This window comes from Camellia sinensis, chromosome 4 (genome assembly GCF_055761805.1).
Source record: "Camellia sinensis isolate YWXY chromosome 4, ASM5576180v1, whole genome shotgun sequence".
NCBI classification, from domain to species: domain Eukaryota; kingdom Viridiplantae; phylum Streptophyta; class Magnoliopsida; order Ericales; family Theaceae; genus Camellia; species Camellia sinensis.
Genome location: NC_138964.1, coordinates 137808244 through 137827458, shown reverse-complemented (window position 1 = coordinate 137827458; position 19215 = coordinate 137808244). Strand labels below are relative to the sequence as shown.

Genomic DNA, 19215 nt, shown 5'->3' with positions numbered 1-19215 from the left:
CAACATCAAATACGATCCCCTCATTTTGTTCGCCCCCATCCCATTCAGCGCCGGTTTTAATAGGTAACACTCATTACTTGTCTCAACAATTTTATCGTACTTAACTTGCAAAATTTTAACAGTGTCGCACACATAAATGTTAACTTACAAACACCAAAAACAAACAATTTTTGTTTCGTGACATACATTAATAGAGCCTATTGCCGACAAGTTTACCCCTTTTAGCCACTCTATTAGTGTTCCAAGGTTCTATCTGCAAAAGCGAGGCGTCACATTACTGCGATCTGGCTTAACAATTTCTGAATGCTCACAAATAATGAACTGCAATAACAATGACACACACACACGTTAGCCGACCACATACAAAAACATATACTTGCGCATGTTAGCAAGAATGCAATGCAGTAGTATGTTTACAATGCGTACCAATAACGCCACGACACAACCTGTAACCCTCTTGGCCTGCTGTGCGTTTCATTCAGCGAACTTATCAAGGTGTTACGGATTGTTGCAGTCCAGTCATACATCCGTAATGTTTCCAATTTGTCAATGATGCGCACAAATGCCCACCCTATATGCTCGCTCGTAGTTGCGAAAAATAATTTTGCACAGATATAAAGACAAAGTAGCTTGGCTACATCTTCTTTGTCGCGTTCTGTACGACCACAAATAGCCTGCATCAGTAAATCTTTAATGATTTTCGAAGACATCCGACCCACGTTTGGACAACGTCTCTGCATAAAATTTGACATAGTTTTCACACTTTGCGCCAAGTCCAAATTGTCTTTACCACATTGTATTCCAAACATCAAATGGATATCGTTGTTCCTAAGGAGGAGCCCAACCCCACAAATGTAAAGCTTCTCATCTCCCAGATGGTAAGTTTGAATGATCCGACATACCGTTGCATCACACTTCATATATGCTTTGAGATCTAGTCTGTGGACCCGGATGACGTCAACCATTGGCCAAAACGGTGTTTTCTCAAATTGCTGAATATGCCTGTCACCCAACTCCAACTCAAGCACGGTCTTGATAACTCTTGAAATGTTAGACCAGTACATTAGTCTCGCAGAGTCAATTTCAGAATGTTTAACAGTACCACTGTCCACCTTTTGCTTCTTGAATGACAGTTTGGTTTGCCTCCTCGGGGCCAACTTAGTTGACGTGTTGCCCGATTGTCCATGACACGGCGGGCTGCTAGTAGCGTTCCGTTTCCCACTTTACTGGCCAATGCTACCTGCCAATAGTTTCAAACACCCATCACTACAAAATTCAAGAAGACCCAGTGCCTCACTAAGCATGATGTCACACCTAAATGCATCTAAAAACCAAAATTACATTACGTTACTGACAAACATGCATCATCAAGCGTACAAACACATCGACATAACGTACATAACATCAAACATCACATCATGTGCTAGCCAATGACATCTCACATACTACCAACCAATCACAACGTTACCTGCTACGAATAGATAACTAACACACCAAACCATGGTACCCGGTAACTAATGTAAATGCCCCACTTTCACAAACTTCTAACGCCTGTGTAATCAAGTCAGCTCTGAGTTTGTGTTAACAATTATTGTTTTTTTACGTAGTTAGTAACGTGGGTTTAGAAACATTACACATCGGAAACATTTATTCAAACCTCCCTACTATTCAAATGACATTTACAATACGAATTACCTTATTGTAATGTGCACCTAATCAGAAATAGATGAACATTCCCTTTGTCCCTAAGATGGCAAAAAAACACCATGTTGGCATTTAACGTAAATACCACCAGTCTAACAAGTTTGACGTTTGTGTTGTAACGTGAGTTTTGATTTTATATTAACATTGTCTACGTTGCGTGTTTGTTAGTAACTCCGGTTCAGTAACATTATAGATGTACATACATAAGGGAACATAATGTAATATACACCCCATCACAAACATAGGACCTTTACCCTTGTACCTACAAACAGAGGAACTACACCCTTACCCTAAAATTTACATTTACAATACAAATTAACATAATGTAATATGTACCCCGTCACAAACATAGGAATTGTACCCTTGTACCTACAATGACAAAAAACCACAACGCATTCGCATATAACGTAAATATAAATCTCACAAACAGAGGAACTACTTCATTCTCCCTTCAATTCCAAAAAACAATCCGCATCTCCATCTAACTATAATGACAGTAAAGGCCCACATTCTTAGCTAATGTAAAGCCTTCCAAGAGAAGAAGTTGATCCTTTGTTACTAAAGTGGGTTTTAAGCTATTGGTAAAATTGTTTATGAAATTGATTAGTTAGTGAGGTGGGCTTAGCAACAGAGGAATTATTTCATTCTCCCTTCAGTGTAAAAAACCATTCCACATCTGCAGCTAATGTAAACTATTACCGTACATGAACCCTAACAAACACTTAACTGCCCACACAGAAAACAACACTTCAAGTAATCACTGTAAATCAAAACACAATTTCTCAAAAACATTGCATCAAAACCCCCAAAAAATGCAAACAACATTAACTTGAACATACCACCAACACTCATCATCAACATTAACGATAACCATAATTCAACAAATTGCAACACACATACATTCACTAACACATATCAATATGAACACCAGGGAGAACATCATGAGTGCACATACATAAGGGAACAACTTACTCGACTTCATTTGTTGATGACACAATTACCGGTGAGGACGAATTGATGTTGTTTTGTCATCACAGAACACACACAGTCACACAGTCGCTCGAACTTCACCAGAATAGGGGCTTCGTCTGCCTCTAGGGTTTACGAAGCAAAAAGAAGGTTCAACTTACAATACAAATCCACATTGAATTAACATTGCCTGTTGTGAATAGATCACTAACACAACAATCAAAATCCCATTAACATCGGAACATAACAGAACTTCCCTAGTACGTCTCTTCTGTTACAATTGGTTTGGAGGGAAACCAAAATTCCCCTTACAAAAGATTTGGGGCATAAATGTAAATGCAACATTAACAAAACCCACAATTTTCACACTGGGATGGGACCTATTGGTTCATCAGATTAAACGAAGGACTAAATGGATCAGAAGATTGGAATTTAGGATTTAATGGTGCATCTCCCTAAAAAAAACTTATTTTTTTACCAAACTAATTTTTAAAAGGGACTGGATTGTATCCAATCGGTAGCCCAATTAGATCGTCCATTTTGGTCCATTTAAGGCCCATTTAGGGCTCGTCTCGATAATCCGAACAGTTTAATGTGTAAAATTTGTTGAATACTTCATTCTTATAAAAAATTACCTTTATCAGACATCGACAGCCATTTAATCAGATCACACTTCTGTTAATTTATAATAATAATAATAAAAAAAACCATCCTTACCATTGACAAAAATGTGAACTGATCAAATAGTTATCGATATCCGATCAATATAATTTTTCATAGAAATAAATTACTCGACGAATTCTACATATTAAATAATTCAAATCATCAATTTAAATTTTGTGGTGAGCCAACAAAAACCAGTATAGTCCAATTAAGACTGGAGACAAACCTGACCTTTGTTAAAATTAAGAGAACTATATCCAAAATGAAAGTTAGCTTTTGTTTGGGATGTGGATTGACTTTTTGGTTATTGTAGCATGAGGTTAAAAAGTCTCGTTGGAGATAGACTTTTTGACTTTTTTGACTTTTGTGAGAGAAAAAATAAAATAATTATGGTTTGGATATGATATTTTGTTATATTTGGATAAAATAGCTAATTTTATCCTATATGACTATTTTAGTCCAAATAAGCATGCCAAACTTAGAGTAATGCTAGAGACTCAAAAAATTTTACAAAATTTTTTATCAAATATCTTACATGGATGTAGAAATTACACAAAATCATATAAATCCTACATCCATATAAGATATTTGATAAAAATTTTTTATAAAATTTCTAACAACCTTACCAAACCTAACCTAAATATATTTTTTTTAATCAAAACCTAAGAAGTATAACACCTATCATTTACACAGTAAGAGCAACTCCAACCACACTCTCTACTTTTCACTAACTAAAGTATAAAAAAAGTACACTCTTTATTTTACCTAATTACTTTAGCTATTGTGTTCTCCAATCACGCTCTTTATTTTAGCTAATCATTTAAACTAGGACAAATTACACTAACAATCCATATAGTTTGGGACTCGTGTCACTTTGATCCCTAACTTTTCAATTGTGATATATTTGACCCTGAATTTTGAATCTTGTTCCAAATAAGGACAATTGAAGATACAATTGTTTAATTTCAAGGGTAAAATCGTCAATTTAATAAAATATAAACTAATTTGACAAAAATAAATGTCAAAAAAATATTTTAAATTTTTTTAAAATTATTTTTATCCACCAATGATAAAATTATGTAAAATTGATAAAAATTAATAAAAATTACATGATTAATTTTTAAAAATTAATTTTACATGATCATCATCCAAACATATAATAAAAATTAATTTGGTAAAAAAATAAATAAATGTCTAAAAGATTTATCAATTTTACATAATTTTATTTTTAGTGGGTAGAAATAATTTTTAAAAATTCAAAAATATTTGTTTGACATTTATTTTTGTCAAATTAGTTTATTTTTTATCAAATTGACGATTTTGTCCTTGAAAAATCTAATGATATCTTCAATTGTCCTTTTTTGGAACAAGATTCAAAATTTAGGGTCAAATGTGTCACAATTGAAAAATCAGGGATCAAAGTGGGGAGCTTCTATATACACACACCAAACACCCTCAATACACACACTTAATGAAGGAGGTGTGTAGGAAGTGTAGTGAGGAGAGATGTGTAGAGAGTGGATGTTGTGTGTGTAAATAGAAGCTCCCATCAAAGTGACACAAACCCCAAACTATAGGGACTATTTGTGTAATTTACCCTTTAAACTAACTTAATTAATTTTTAAAATAAAAAAATACTAATTGTTGATATTTTACTAATATAAATTTGCCCCTACAAACATACAAAACTTGTAGAATAAGGAGAAAAAAAAAATACAAAATACAAAATAAGTTATTCCGTAATTCATCAAACAGAATTGAAAGAACATATAAAATTGCTACATATACACACATATATATATAAAATATATAAAATCCCAAATCCAAGACATAAATATACAAAAATCTAAAATATATACATACATAATTGTTTAGAGAGCTTCTAAGGCTCTTCAATTGTAGCCATCAAAAAAATAAAATGGTAAAGTGACTAGCCTAATAACTAATCCATTAAAGCTCAAAATTAGATTTACATTGACTAAAATACCTAAGAAGCCTTGTTTAACTATCCTTGGAGATGCTCTAAGGGGCAAGTTTCCTTTAACATTTAGGTTCTGAAAAATTGCTTGAACCCTGGTTACTCCATTCCCGCCGCATCCTTTCTCTTTCACTCCCTCTGCATATCTCGTCTGTTCATCAACAGCAACTGCGCGAACCCCTCTCTCTCTCTCTCTATATATATATACATATATAGTTACCTATATACGCTCCGTTGAAGATGCCACGTACGACGACATTGGAGTGCCCTGGTTGCCCCCCTCTTCGAGCCCTAACTTTCGATGTGCTTGGTCTTGTTAAAGGTGAATATCTAATCAATTCAACTCCATTATATATATATACACCAGCGGCTATATACGTATGTATGTTAGTAATCTCATGGTTTTCTTGATTATAGTTATTGAAACTTCTAGTAAGCAAGGTGGTGGTGTTGCGAAGGCGGTTGAGAGATGGGGCGACCCTGACTCATCGAGATGCGTTCTTGCCGCTTCAATTGATGACTCTAAATCTGACCCTGTATGTTTCAAATTCATCTTCTTATTTCAGTCCAATTTATACTTGTCTTCTTCAATTTTGTTAACAGTTAACGAACATTGCAGCTAATTCATGTGTTTTCAATTTTATTGCTTTTCATCTTATTGAACCACAGTCGGTTTCTTGGTCTGCTTTGCTCTATGTTTTTAATTAAAATTGGCATGGGCAAATTTCACTCTACCCGTTGTGTCCGTTGTGGTTTGGCCTATGTGTAGATTACTTATCTCATTTGGAAATAACCACATAGCTCCCTTGTGTTACACACCACAGAAAATCTTAGTACACACTATTTATATCGTTTGAATATATAAATTTTGAAACAAAAGTCAAATATTTAGATATAAATTTGTGAACAAAAGCAATTGTTCAGACATAAACAGTTGAACGGAATATATATTTAAACAATTTATTTTTGTTCATCAGTTTATGTCCGAACATTTGCCTTTTGTTCAAAAGTTTATACCTGAACAAAACAAAAATTGTGTACTGAGATTTCTTGTGATATGTGAATAGAATAACCCTTTGTAGATTGAAGTGCACTGTTAGGCTTGATAATGATTTAATGAAAAAGATTAAAATATCGCTTTATATAACTAATCTAAGTATGTGAACTATGGATATTTTCGTCATTTGTTTGGGAGGCAAAATGCTTTGTAATTCCTGTACTTTATTTCATGTGCGATTTACGCTCTTCAAATTTGAAAATGAGCATATAATCTTTTATGTTTGGCACGTGTTTCACACTTGTTAAGTTGTACAGAATATTTAACGGTGCACTTCAGTTCACAAACCATAAAGGGGTTATGCGGTTATTTTTAAGGCCCCGTTTGTTTTGGGCTATAGGGAGGGTATTGGGACTAGTAATACCAAAGTATTACTAAAGTCCCTGTTTGTTTGCAGAGAAAGGGTTGGGACTATTAGTCCCTTGGTATTGCTAATACCCTTGGAAGGGGGATTGGTAAGGAGGAGGTAGAGATGGTATTAGAAAATAGTGAGGGGATTAGAAATTTTTTTATTTTTTATATATTGGGAATTTTTTTTTAAATATAATGTTTAATTTTTTATATTTTTTTATTTGTTTTATTATTTTATATAAAAATAATTTAACAATTCCTCATTATTAATCCCCTCACTATCAATCCCCTCACTATTAATCCCCTCACTATCAATCCCCTCACTAACAATCCCCTCACTATTAATCCCCTCACTATCAATCCCCTCCATTCTATCTCCCAAAACAAACGGGCCCTATGAGATGGGGTGGATTAGCACATGGGAAAAAGCGTAAGGGAGGTAAAGTGAAATTTGCCCATTAAAATTTATTTTGGATAAATTACAAATAACCCCTTGAGGTTTGTTTAAAATACAGATTAGCCATTGTGGTTTGAAAATTACAAATACCCCTTATTAGAATTTTTTATTTAATAGAATTAACTGAAAAAATAAAATTCATAATTGCTCTCCTATACAATAATAAAATTACCTAAATTATTAATTGAAACACATTTTTAACATCATTAAAAACTGTTAATTGATTTAATGATTTATTAATAAAAGGGACAATTTGTTATGAAATTAGAAACCTCAGGGGGTGGAATGTAATTTTCAAAATCACAGGAGGCGATTTGTATTTTAATAAAACCTCAGGGGGTGTATTTGGAATTTACCCATTTATTTACCATTTTACAGTTCTAGCACAATTTTAACATATGTTTCTGCGTTGCTTTCTACTATTGTGACTTGGAAAACCTTCAGGGTTGTTTGGTTGATGACTGTAAATCGGACCCTGTATGTTGCAATTTTTTGTTCCAATTTGAATCGAATTTGTACTTGTGTTCTGCAATTTGTTAACAGTTACTGAACATTGCAGCTAATTCATGTGTTTTCAATGCTATTGCCTTTTTTGATCTTATTATATGTTTTTAATTAAAAACTTGTTCTATCACATTTCTTCCTTATGTTTTTGTGTTGTTTTCTAGCGTTCTAACTTGTAACTTGAAAACCTTCGGGCCTGTTTGGTTGTGTTTTTATTTTTCTGTTTTTTAGTTTCATTTTCCAGAACACATAATACTTGTTTAGTGAACCTTTTTTGAAAAGGGTTTTCAGAATTTTTATTTTTTAAAAACAACTTTTTAGGAAATACCAAAAGTAGTTTTCTTAAAAGAAAAGAAAAAAAAGAAAGGGAACAATGTAGACACGATGGGTGTTTCTGGAATTTTCATTGTTTTGTTTCAGAAAACACAAAAAATAAAAAATAAAAAATGAGAACACAACCAAAGAGAATTTTTTGGAGTGTAAATTTACTCTGGGATGAAATAATTTTGGATGTCTAGTAACAATTTGTTTTCCCAGAAGCGCAAAACGGAAGGAGCTTAATAAACTATCCCATGTCTTGTAGTTAAATTAACATTTAAATTCAATTATGGCTGATTTTTCTTTTCTGTGGAAATTTTTATCTGAAAATGGGATCCTTGGCCATTTTTTTCTTTTCAATTTGACAATATTTTTTTTCCCTTTCAATTTTGACAAACATTTTGTGCATTATCATGCAGCACCCATATTTTCCATCCAATTATGTCAAGTGAAATCATCATTAGAGTCATCTTCATGAAGCATAGGGCCATTTTTTTGTTAGATAAGATAGGTGTAATACTTGTTTTGTTCCGTTTTATGCCTACAGTCCTCATGTGAAAGGTTTGGTGTTATTAGAGGAACTCCCAAATATTTTATCAGAAATGTTCCCGCTTCATATCACAACAAACTAAAATATCAGGCTTTTCTGCTCTTTTCAAACCCGTGATGATCTCAAACTCTTTAAAAACTTCATTAAATGTTGCCATTGAATTAGCATTCCCATGGCAAAAAATAAAAAATAAAAGAAAAAGTTATTAGCAAAACATACATGTATAAGATTAATGGCTGCACATCTGGATCGAAATTGAAGTATGACTGAACAGGCTGTGAGAACCTCCATAACCATGACGAACAAATATAAGACATAGCATTACGCTGCCGTAGATCTCTTCCACCCTTAACATATGTAGTTAATCTCCATTAATTGCTAAGAAAGCCATCGACTGGTGACACATTTTGATCCAGCTCATTACATTTGAAGAAAATTGACACTTCTGTGGTAGTTTTATAGCACAATCCCATGACATTGTATCATATGCTTTCTTAAGATTTATTTTTATAGCACATCTTGGCAGACCATTGCCCCTATGAAAGTTCCTTGCTAATTACTACTTCTTGGGTTAGTAAAATGTTATCATTAATAATTCATCCAGGAACAAAATCAGATTTGAATAATGATTCCATTGGGGATTGATCTTGTTTCTCTTAGCAAGGATTTTGGCAAAGCACTTATAAAAAATATTGCAACATGAGATAGGCTCCATCATATTTGGACATTGCATGGTCGGTACAAGTGTTATAGATGTAGGCATTAATTTCTCCTAAAAGCTTATTTGTATCAAAGAAGTCGTAGCTCTTCCCGTGTTCTTTGGCAAGTTGTCTTATAAATGGTGCATTAAACCTGTCAAGCCACAGAGCTTTGTCGTTTTTCAATGAGGAAAAGTCTCTTGAATTTTGCTGATAAGGAAAAAAAATCTATTCAATTTCCTCTATAATCACATCCCTGCCTATAAGAATTGTTGTGTCTCAGATTGAAATCCCTCTTTAACATTTTGCATGGATCATTTATCCTCTTGAGGTGTACATGGTTCCTAAACAACTGTTGATATATGTTAACTTATATATATTGAAAATTTGACCATTTTTTATTTCTTATATTTGTTGCAGCTATTAGCTGTTGCAAGGAAAAATGGTTTGGTGAGTTCTTCCTCTGGATCATGATTATCTGTAGCCCATCTGAGTTTTCAATTCTTGGCTTGAGATAGCTGTGCCTGTTTTAACATGCTTGATATTCTGCACAGATTGAGGTGATTAATCCTCTAAATGGAGATGTTCGTGTTTCCATTACCAATATTACTTCTGATGATCTACTGCCTGAGGATAATGCCATTGTTGGTTTGCATATGCTTAAAAAACAGAGATTGGAGTTATCATCCAGGTATAGATCTGAGCTTGATTTTATGGATTTTCTGTAAATTGCATGGACAAGAGCTTCTAAATTTGAATTTGAATGGCTTATGAAACTAAACAAGGACACCATAATCTGTCAATTTGAGCCCAATTATGTTTTAAAAACAGATTGTGTTAGTCTTAACGCCGCTAATACCATAATCTTTTGTCATTTACTTTTTCCTTAAATCATTTGAGTCAAGACCTATCCCTATGAATTAGTGTTAACCTAAAGTGCAACAACAGAAGCGCTTTTAGTAGTTAAAGCACAGCACAATTACAAAAGTTTTTTCTGAAACTTATGTTTTTCTTTTTAAATTTATGTTTAAAAAAATTAATTTATTACTTTTTAACCTTTAAATATAATAGTATTGAATAGGCTCTTGATTGTCACTTGATTGTTATATGAAGAGAACTTATTTAATATGTTATATGATTAGATGGTCACTTGATTGTCGTGTTATCCATTAATAATTAATAATTATTCTCAAATCTAATTCATAGAAATTTAAGAAATTGAACAAGCCTATGTTAAAGTTGCACCTACAATGTAACGCCCCGAAAATTGGGCAGGATATATCTATTTATGCAACAAAACCCACCGGATAGACAAACACATATATATAGCTAACTATTCTATACATCCATTACCATTAAATTCCAAATGCCAAATACATGTTGTTCACATTTCAATGCCCCAGTTCCAATCCCAAGCATGCATTTTATAACAAGTATGAAATGGAAGCCAAACAGATAGTAAGTGTCCTACAGGCTTTCAAATTTATCCAAGAACATTCTTGGTTACACAAAATGGAGTTTCAACTCAACACAGATATAGCCTTGGGCTTATATTCAATAAATAACCATAAAACAAAAATGGAGCCTCAACTCTGAGTCCTCCCAAATCAGTGCCTTGGCGGAGGCATATCACCTGTACCTGAAATGGTTTCCCTTATAGGGTGAGTCACAGCCCAGTAGAGATATACTACATAACATATGGATCATGACAAGACTAAAGAGGAGTATGCTCATGCCATGCTCATGATAAAACAATTTATCTCTCTTTCTATAAAGCATGCAATGCTGAGATGCAACAACCGATATGAAACCATTTTCATTTTAAACCATATCTGTTACATGAATACAAGCTCTGTGAATCTCTAGGTGAGTGTCTGCAAGTGGGCCCTAATGCACTACCACCGTCATTTTTACCAGTAAACTGGGAGGCTCAACACCTAACCGCGCGGTTCTGCACCCCCTACCCAGATTCACCAAGTGTTCATCTTTTCGCAAACAGATACATTTCCAAACATTTCTCAAAAACAGATATATTTCCAATGAAATGAATATAATGCAATGTTCAATGCAACAAATGAGGAATGCGGTTCAATTTACCCAAGCCTCATGCATTTCTACAACAATCATGGCTATCTTCCACCGATAGCCCAAAATAGATATTTCTAAACGGATATTTAAACAATTAAATTCCAAAAATTTCGATAAATACAATCTATTCCGCATCTCATCAAATATGAACAACTACACTAGTTTTCATATCACAATCACGTCCGGTAACCTCTCAAGGTCCATTTCTAACCGTGTTGGTTTTATACCAACAGATACATTAAGCAAAATAATACCGTTAATGCGCAAGAAAATATCATTTTCTTTCCAAACTCATTCTCCAAGCATTATTCAACTATGATATCCTATTTTGATCAAAAGCCCCAAAAGTTAAACATAATTCCTTTATTTTATTTAAAAATGCTCTTTTGGTCGCAAACCGGTAAAATTTCAAAACCGATCGAGTCGAAGTCTGTTTTTGTTCAAATTTAAAACATAGCTCTTTCATAACCTTACCAACATATTCCAAGTTTAAACTTTTGCAATTTGGGTATCAGCTCCTTATTTTTCTCAAAATTTCTCTTTTTAAGAAATAAATCACAAATTTTTCAAAAATTCTAATTAAATTATATACAACTCTAAGCTCCATATGATTAAGTAAAAGTGCATAAAGAAGTGTAGGAAAAATCCCTACCTCAAGCCAAGAAGCTTTCAAAATTTTTGGCAACAAAAACTAAATCTGCTCGGAGCCAAATGATGCCTTTTCCGCGCTCTACATTTTGATCCAAAGCACTAGGGGTCAAAAATGACTTACACTAGATCAAACCCATGAAAAACCAACATTGGAACCCTTTTTCTCTTTTTCTCCTCACGGCAAGAACTCAAAGTTGAACAAAATATCCTATTTGGTCACTTTTTTATATATATATTATAAACAAATATCTAACCATATATATATACACCTATATATATATATATCAATTTAAAAATATATTTCAACATCTTTAATGACAAAAGTAAATATAATATTTTCTCACCACAAAATATATTTCGTTTAATGGTACACACCATAAATATTCACAACTCTTTTATGGTAATGAAATAATAATAATAAAACTACAACAATATTTCATGGTTACTAACGGGTCACAATTCAATCAATTAGGTCTAAAATGAATGGAGTTTAATAATTTAATATAAATCCCCAACTGAGATTAAAGTATAAATTCAATTTGATTCAACTCGTCACATACAACCTTTTTACAATTGCATGAAACTCCAATCATTTTAGTTAAAAGGATAAATATAGTTTTATTTGATGTTTTAAACTTTTTTTTTAATTATATATTATGAATCCTTTCTTGTTATGCATTATTTTTTGAAAAATGTATTCTTTATTTCAGTCAGACACGGTTGCCCTTGTGCCTAGGCTCCAGGAGGCCTTTGCCTTTAAGTGTACCTAATGCTTCACCAACACTGCTATGAACGCATGAAATCATACATAAAAAGGGCATTTTGGATTTAAGTTTTTCTTTTTACTGAATGTTTTACATGTGATTGTATGTTTACTGTAGTTTAGATTAAATGAGGCTGCAAAATATCCATTCTGTTTCTTGTACTTATTTCTTATTATCAGGCTACAAGATCTTTGTACCCATTGGACCACTTGCTAGTGGGTTTCATATACAAGGAATCTCTCCTTTGTGCTATCTTATCATGCATTTTAAGTAATTTGCTGTAATTTGGATACGTATATCTTCATCCACTATAATGTAGCACAATTCATGTTGATTGTTGTTGGTATCTTCTTATCCATCCTCATGTCTTGAATTAGGTCATGCACCTTACTTACATGCACAATGAAAGGACATGCAAGCATGAGGTCTGTTGAGATTCCCAAATCGCCACAGGATTCTATCTCTAGTGTTCCTCCAACAGCATGGAACATATGTGCTACTGGTAATATTTTGTGTTCAAAAGTGGATGGCAACGAAAACCATGCTTTATTTGGAGGGTGAGTTTCTATGTCTCGTGGCTGTTTAACACATGCTTGCTAGTGGTTTTATAAATGACATGAGGGATGATAATTTTCTTGTTTTTCCAATTCAGGAAGGGAGTTGAAGTTAATGTGTGGGATCTTGACACATGCACTAAAATCTGGAATGCAAAATCTGTGAGCTCTTTTATTCTATTCTCTAATGTTATTGTGATGAACAAATATTTATAATCCTCAAGCAATTGGCTGAGGGTATGTTACCTGGAGGCTGGAACACAGTTTGTTCCGATATGAGGAATAGGAACAACACTTGTATGTATCACACTAATAAAATTTTAAGGTATTTCTAAATGTGAGCAATTTTCTTTCAACAATTAGATATCTAATAAAATGTATCATGTTAATTTTCAAATTAATCTAATAAAAACACATTTCTAAGAGCATTGAGGCTTCTCTTTTTATTTATTTATTTATGTATAAACATTTTGTCTTCCCAAACCCCCACTTTCTTTAGATCTTAATTCATTACATTTGACTTTTTTCATTTTTTTATTTTTTATCCTCCTGAGGTAATAAATATTTGGATTGCTAAATTTACCATTTTGGAATGAAAGTGTAACATGTTTCTGTTTTGAAATGTGTGTTCCAAAATGTAAATTGTTAGGTTATTAATGTTTTATGAAACACGAGGCCAGGGATTTTATTTATTATATATGATTTTGTGCAGCCTGCTAAAAACAGTCTTGGTATATTCACTCCATCATGGTTTACATGTGCAACATTTTTAAGCAAGGAAGATCACCGTAAATTCGCGGCTGGCACCAACAGCCATCAGGTAACATTTCACCAAAATTCCTATTTTACGTTTATCTCCTAAATTTCAATGGTGTCTTGAGAACGTACTTTGTGTTGGCAATCTGCCAACCTATAAAGTAAAAATTCACTGTTTATCCATTGACAATCAGTTTGAAATTTGGTTTTTCCTCAGTTCTACTTGCTTGCTTCTTGTTGGCTGATCTTTACTTAAATGGCTGTCATCCCACCAGAGAAATTTTCATATTATACTTGCATGAACTGATGTTCTATGGTGTGCCAACTTTGTATCACCTAGATTGGCACAGATACATGTATATATGCCCCTAAATAATTGACAATGATGTTGACAGTTTATTAACATGTTAGATATGGTTCCTGATAATATCCTTAGTATCTTCATTAAAAAAAATTGTGGGCATTACATTTTTATGCACAATTTAATTGTTGATAGATGTTGGAACTGGATTGATCCTTCGTCCAAAAACTAATGAACAAATGTGCTTTATGAAATTGTATTGGTCTCTGGAGATGACTGTATTGGCTTGTAGGAATATTCCACGAGACATTCTTAATGTACATTTAGCCAGTGGTGCTCGATCTGGATTTCTCGTGTTTAACTTCAGTGAAGATGAAATAATCACAGGTGATGGATACTTTAAAAGATACATATGTCAATATATATAGAGAGGGAGGGAGGGAGGGATAGAGCAATTTTATTGATCTCTTGGAAAATTTCCTTGTTCGTAGTGTGGTAAGAGAGTGTCAGACCATCAGTTTGTTGTTTATTGAGTTAGTTTGTTAACATAAAGCATATGTTATTTAGCCTGACAAAGAACAGAGGAATCAAAGGAACTTTGGCTACATCAGGGAAGTTTTTCTTACTGACTTGGCAACTTTTTCTCTGGATTATCTTGAACAGGTGCGCCTCTATGATATTTCTGCTCAGAGAAGACCTGTTCTATCATTTGATTTTCGGGAGTCCCCAATTAAAGCGGTAGCTGAAGATCTAGATGGTAATACCATATATATTGGAAATGGGTCTGGCGACCTTGCTTCTGTTGACCTGCGGACAGGTACATTCATTTTTTGAACATGCAGTTTCAATTATTTGATTTTGCAACTGTTTTAAGAAGCTCCCCTTAAATTGGGGATGTGGCAGATTTGCCATTGTTTAAATGAATAAGTGACATCAGGCTGGCTGATAACTGATGGCCATAGATAATGAATTGAAATCTCAAAATTGATGTTGTTGGGTATGTATAAATTTATGTCGTGTTGAGCAAGATGAGAGGATGATGCGGCCTCGTTTGGGGACTAACATTTTAGCTAAAAAGTCAAAAAGTTACTATAAGTTGTCACATTGCTCTCTCTACTTTTCTGCACACCTTTTCGTAAAAAGCCAAAAAGTTAATAAAATAATTTGTTCCCAAACGAGTCCATCCTTTTACTATTTTGGTTTTTGGATATTGGACCATAGTCATGGTCTATTATTGGTCCTCAATAATACAGAACTAGTTCTCTTTTGTATGGAAATGTGGCTGAATGATTTCTATTGCAACCAATCTTGTAAGTTGTATTTGTAAGCTTGGTAGCTGATTAAAATTTTTAATTTTGATTTTAAGTTTTTGCTTTACATTTTTCATTGCACTCCATATTTGACATGTATAATGTTCTTACAACAGCTATGGTCTCTTTGTATCACTCAAGCTTGTTTTGATTGATTGAATATTTTGGGTGGTGTGAAACGCTTGCCATGTCTCCCAGGAGACGATTTTGATTTGTGACAACGACTAAGCAACTCTTTTCTGAGTATTACAGGGAAACTTTTAGGTTGCTTTTTGGGGAAATGTTCTGGAAGTATAAGGTCCATTGCCAGGCACCCAGAGCTCCCAGTGTTAGCCTCATGCGGTGAGTAAATGTTTGGGATTTCTAAAATCACAACTGAAATACTTTGTGTTCTATTCTTGTTTTTTGAAGGAAGGGGGGTGGGGGGGGGGGGGGGGGGGGGGGGTGGTTGCGTTGAAGTATTTTTTTGTATTGGTGCTCTTTTCATGCTGAATGGCAAGTTGGTCAGTATGACTGAAGCTAGAATTGAAAACTCATGTTTGTTACATATAAATCTGACCCTTTTTACTACAATTTTTTTCCAAGTTACTTCTTTATATTTAGGGTTGGTTTGGGATGTTTTAAAAAAGTGCACTTTTTGACTTATTGGTTGGGTTTGATGTGATGTGTTAGAAAGATGATGTGATTTAAATAAGATGATGTGACTTAAATAGGATAGTGACTTTTTAACTTTTTGTATTATTTAAGTTATGCCAAACTTAGCCTTAATTTTTGATTGAAAATCAACATCTTATTTTGTATGATTCCAATGATTGAACATTTTGTCTCCCTCTTTTAGGTTAGATGCATTTTATGTGTGTGTATTTTATTTTAAGATGCTAATTTGCTCCTGCAACCACTGAAGTGAGAACTTGACTTTTTCTCTAGGACTAGATAGCTATTTGCGCTTATGGGATGTTGAGTCACGGCAACTTCTTTCTGCGGTATGTTATCAGACTTTTGTTATTGTTATTGAAAACTGAGTCTCTAATTGTTATAATTGTGTATTTGCCTAGATTGTTTCTTTTGGATTTTTTTTTAAAAAATATTTTTTTTGGTACTAATTGTTTTGTTGGAACTTGACTTTTCCCCCAAGCACCTTGCTGTTACTACTTTTCTGAGTTCATGCCTTTCAAAAATTGTTGATTGTCTACAAATTTGAATTGTATGCAGGTTTTCTTGAAGCAGCATCTTACAAATGTTGTTTTTGATTCTAATTTTAGCGGTGAAGGTCAGTGTTTCTTTGTTGCATCTTAAAAAGCTAAAAAGTCATTACTAAAAGTCAACTCTTTTCTCTACTTTTCTACACATATTTTGATAAAAAACTAAAAGCCAACTAAAATAGCCACTTCCCAAAGCAACCCTTAATTTCTTCTGTTAGTTCTCTTTAAATCACTATGGTTAGTAAGGCGAAGGATTTTCTGCCTGGGGCTTCAGCCATGAAGGTGCATGTTATGTAGAGATACTGGTGTTAAAAAAAATGGATTAGGGGTTAGTTTGTGAGATTGAAGATTAAAGGTTTCATTCAATTTTCAGTAAGAGTCACATTAGCTAGATTATTTTCTTGCAGTAGAATTGCATTGTAGTCAGAATTCTTGATCTTCTGATTCAACCTTGTGTTGATGATTGCCAAGCTGCCACAGAGCTAAATGATGATCGTCTTGTCTGTAGAATTTTGTTCAGTTTTCCCAAATGTGTTCCTATGTTAAATCTCATGAGATAAACTTTTCAAATCTGTTCTCCGTACGACGGTGATGATTATTTTAAAAGTTGGTACTCAACACACCTCAACTTAACATGCCCAAGCCCTGACCACTTTCAATCAGGTACATGGACCCATCTTCCCTGTTGGCTCTATCTCTATACACTGCCATATCCTCCATTAAGAGTTATTATTAAAATGATGTCATCCACAAAAATATGAAAAAGGACGCATTTTACAAAACCTTTAGGCTGTGCTTGGTTGGAAGATTTGATGAGGGAAATGGAAAGGGAAAGGGAAATAGAAATAGAAAGAAAAGGAGAAAGAATTGATAGGATTTGAATTCCAAGCTATGTTTGATTGAGTTGGGAAATATAAAAAGAAAAGAGCCTAAGTGAATTCAAAAATAAAAGGTGGGATTGCATTTCTCTCTCAGTTTCTTTTCATTATAACCAAACAAATAGTGGGATTACATTTCATTTTCCCTTTTCATTTCTCTCGTCAAATCCTCCAACCAAATAGTCTTATTAGAGAACGTAAATGGGGTCATTGCAATAGTTAGAGTCATCACCTAAATTATTTTAGTGGAAAAACGAAATCATGTTATTTTGAGTTACCCTGAAAGGATTCTTCATTCATTAGAGCATTCACGGTGAGATGATTAAAATTGTGTAATATAGTGTATGTCAATTGACAAAAAAGTGATAAAAGCATAACCGAAATTTGTGTGTTAAGTACTTTTTAATTTAGAGAGTGAACACTCCAATGAAGTAGTTAAGATGTGTGTTAAGTGAATAATATGTTTTTTTTTCAAGTGAATAATATGTATTTATATATTTTTAGAGATTAGTTAAGAAATAGTGGACTTGTTTGATTGTGTTTTCGTTTCCGTTTTCATATTTCATGTTTATGGAAACAAAACAACGCAAAAAAAAAATAAAACAAAATAAAAAAAAACAGCCATTGCTTTCATATGTTCTCACTTTTATAGGGAAATAGTTTTGAAAATTTGAAAAATAACTTTTTGGTGGGATGTTTTCACAAAAATTTCCCTAGCTGACATTCTCACATCCTTTTTTTCCCCCCCTCAAACAGAACTAGCTGCCTCTGCAGAAGTTCTACTTCCAAGCAAGGCACACGATGTACATGATACAGTAGACGAGGATGAGGAAGAGGAAAAATCATTGCCTGTGAAACGGAAAAAGGCATCTAAAGGACACAAAGCAAGCAAGAAGCTAAAATCCAAGAAAAGAAGCAAAAATCTAGAAGTCAAGGATGTCGATGTGCTTTAAATCTACAGGAAATGCATACCAGCTTAGAAGGCAGGTTGATTCAAACCCTAAAGCCCTAGCCCGAAGAATGTTGACCGTGAAATGCATACCAGCTGAGGAGGGTTGATTCAAGCGCTGTATGCCATGTACTTGTTGGAAAAAGAATGGCAATTTTGGAGAAGTTTCTCAATCTAATATTATTTATTTGGATATTTACGTGGTGTTTACAGTTCAAATATGACATAGTGAACCATGCCCTTGAAAATTCAATAGGTTGGTGCATCAAGGCTTGTATGAATGTTTTTGTATTATTGTGGTCTCAACTATTGGATTTGTGCATTTGCTTAGGAAAGCACTTTTATTGTTCCAAATTTGATACATGTTGCATTCATTCTATTTATCAAGAAGCAGTTGTACAACTAATTGGTGAAGACTGGAGTGCTTGCTTAAACTGGATGAAACTGATTCATGTGTAATAAGATCTGCTCAGAAAAAATAACAAATAGAAATTATCTTAGGGCTTAAATTTC

At 33.5% G+C, this 19215-nt stretch overlaps 1 protein-coding gene across 1 annotated transcript; it reads left to right on the top strand.

Moving 5' to 3' along the window:
* The first annotated feature begins 5353 nt into the window (after positions 1-5353).
* LOC114316145 (Transducin/WD40 repeat-like superfamily protein) lies at positions 5354-19108 on the top strand. Its single transcript, XM_028262799.2, has 12 exons — positions 5354-5636; positions 5732-5850; positions 9670-9699; positions 9804-9940; positions 13130-13309; positions 13405-13468; positions 14019-14126; positions 15027-15180; positions 15926-16015; positions 16601-16656; positions 16886-16943; positions 18510-19108. Exons 1-12 carry the CDS (start codon positions 5555-5557, stop codon positions 18704-18706), a joined length of 1275 nt encoding a protein of 424 aa, XP_028118600.2. The 5' UTR covers positions 5354-5554; the 3' UTR covers positions 18707-19108.
* Positions 19109-19215: the final 107 nt, after the last annotated feature.

Coding starts and splice junctions, on each gene's coding strand:
- LOC114316145 (XM_028262799.2), top strand. CDS start 5,555: ATGCCACGTACGACGACATTGGAGTGCCCTGGTTGCCCCCCTCTTCGA. Junction 13,469..14,018: donor AAATCTGGAATGCAAAATCT/GTGAGCTCTTTT, acceptor GATTTTGTGCAG/CCTGCTAAAAACAGTCTTGG. Junction 16,016..16,600: donor CCCAGTGTTAGCCTCATGCG/GTGAGTAAATGT, acceptor CTTTTTCTCTAG/GACTAGATAGCTATTTGCGC.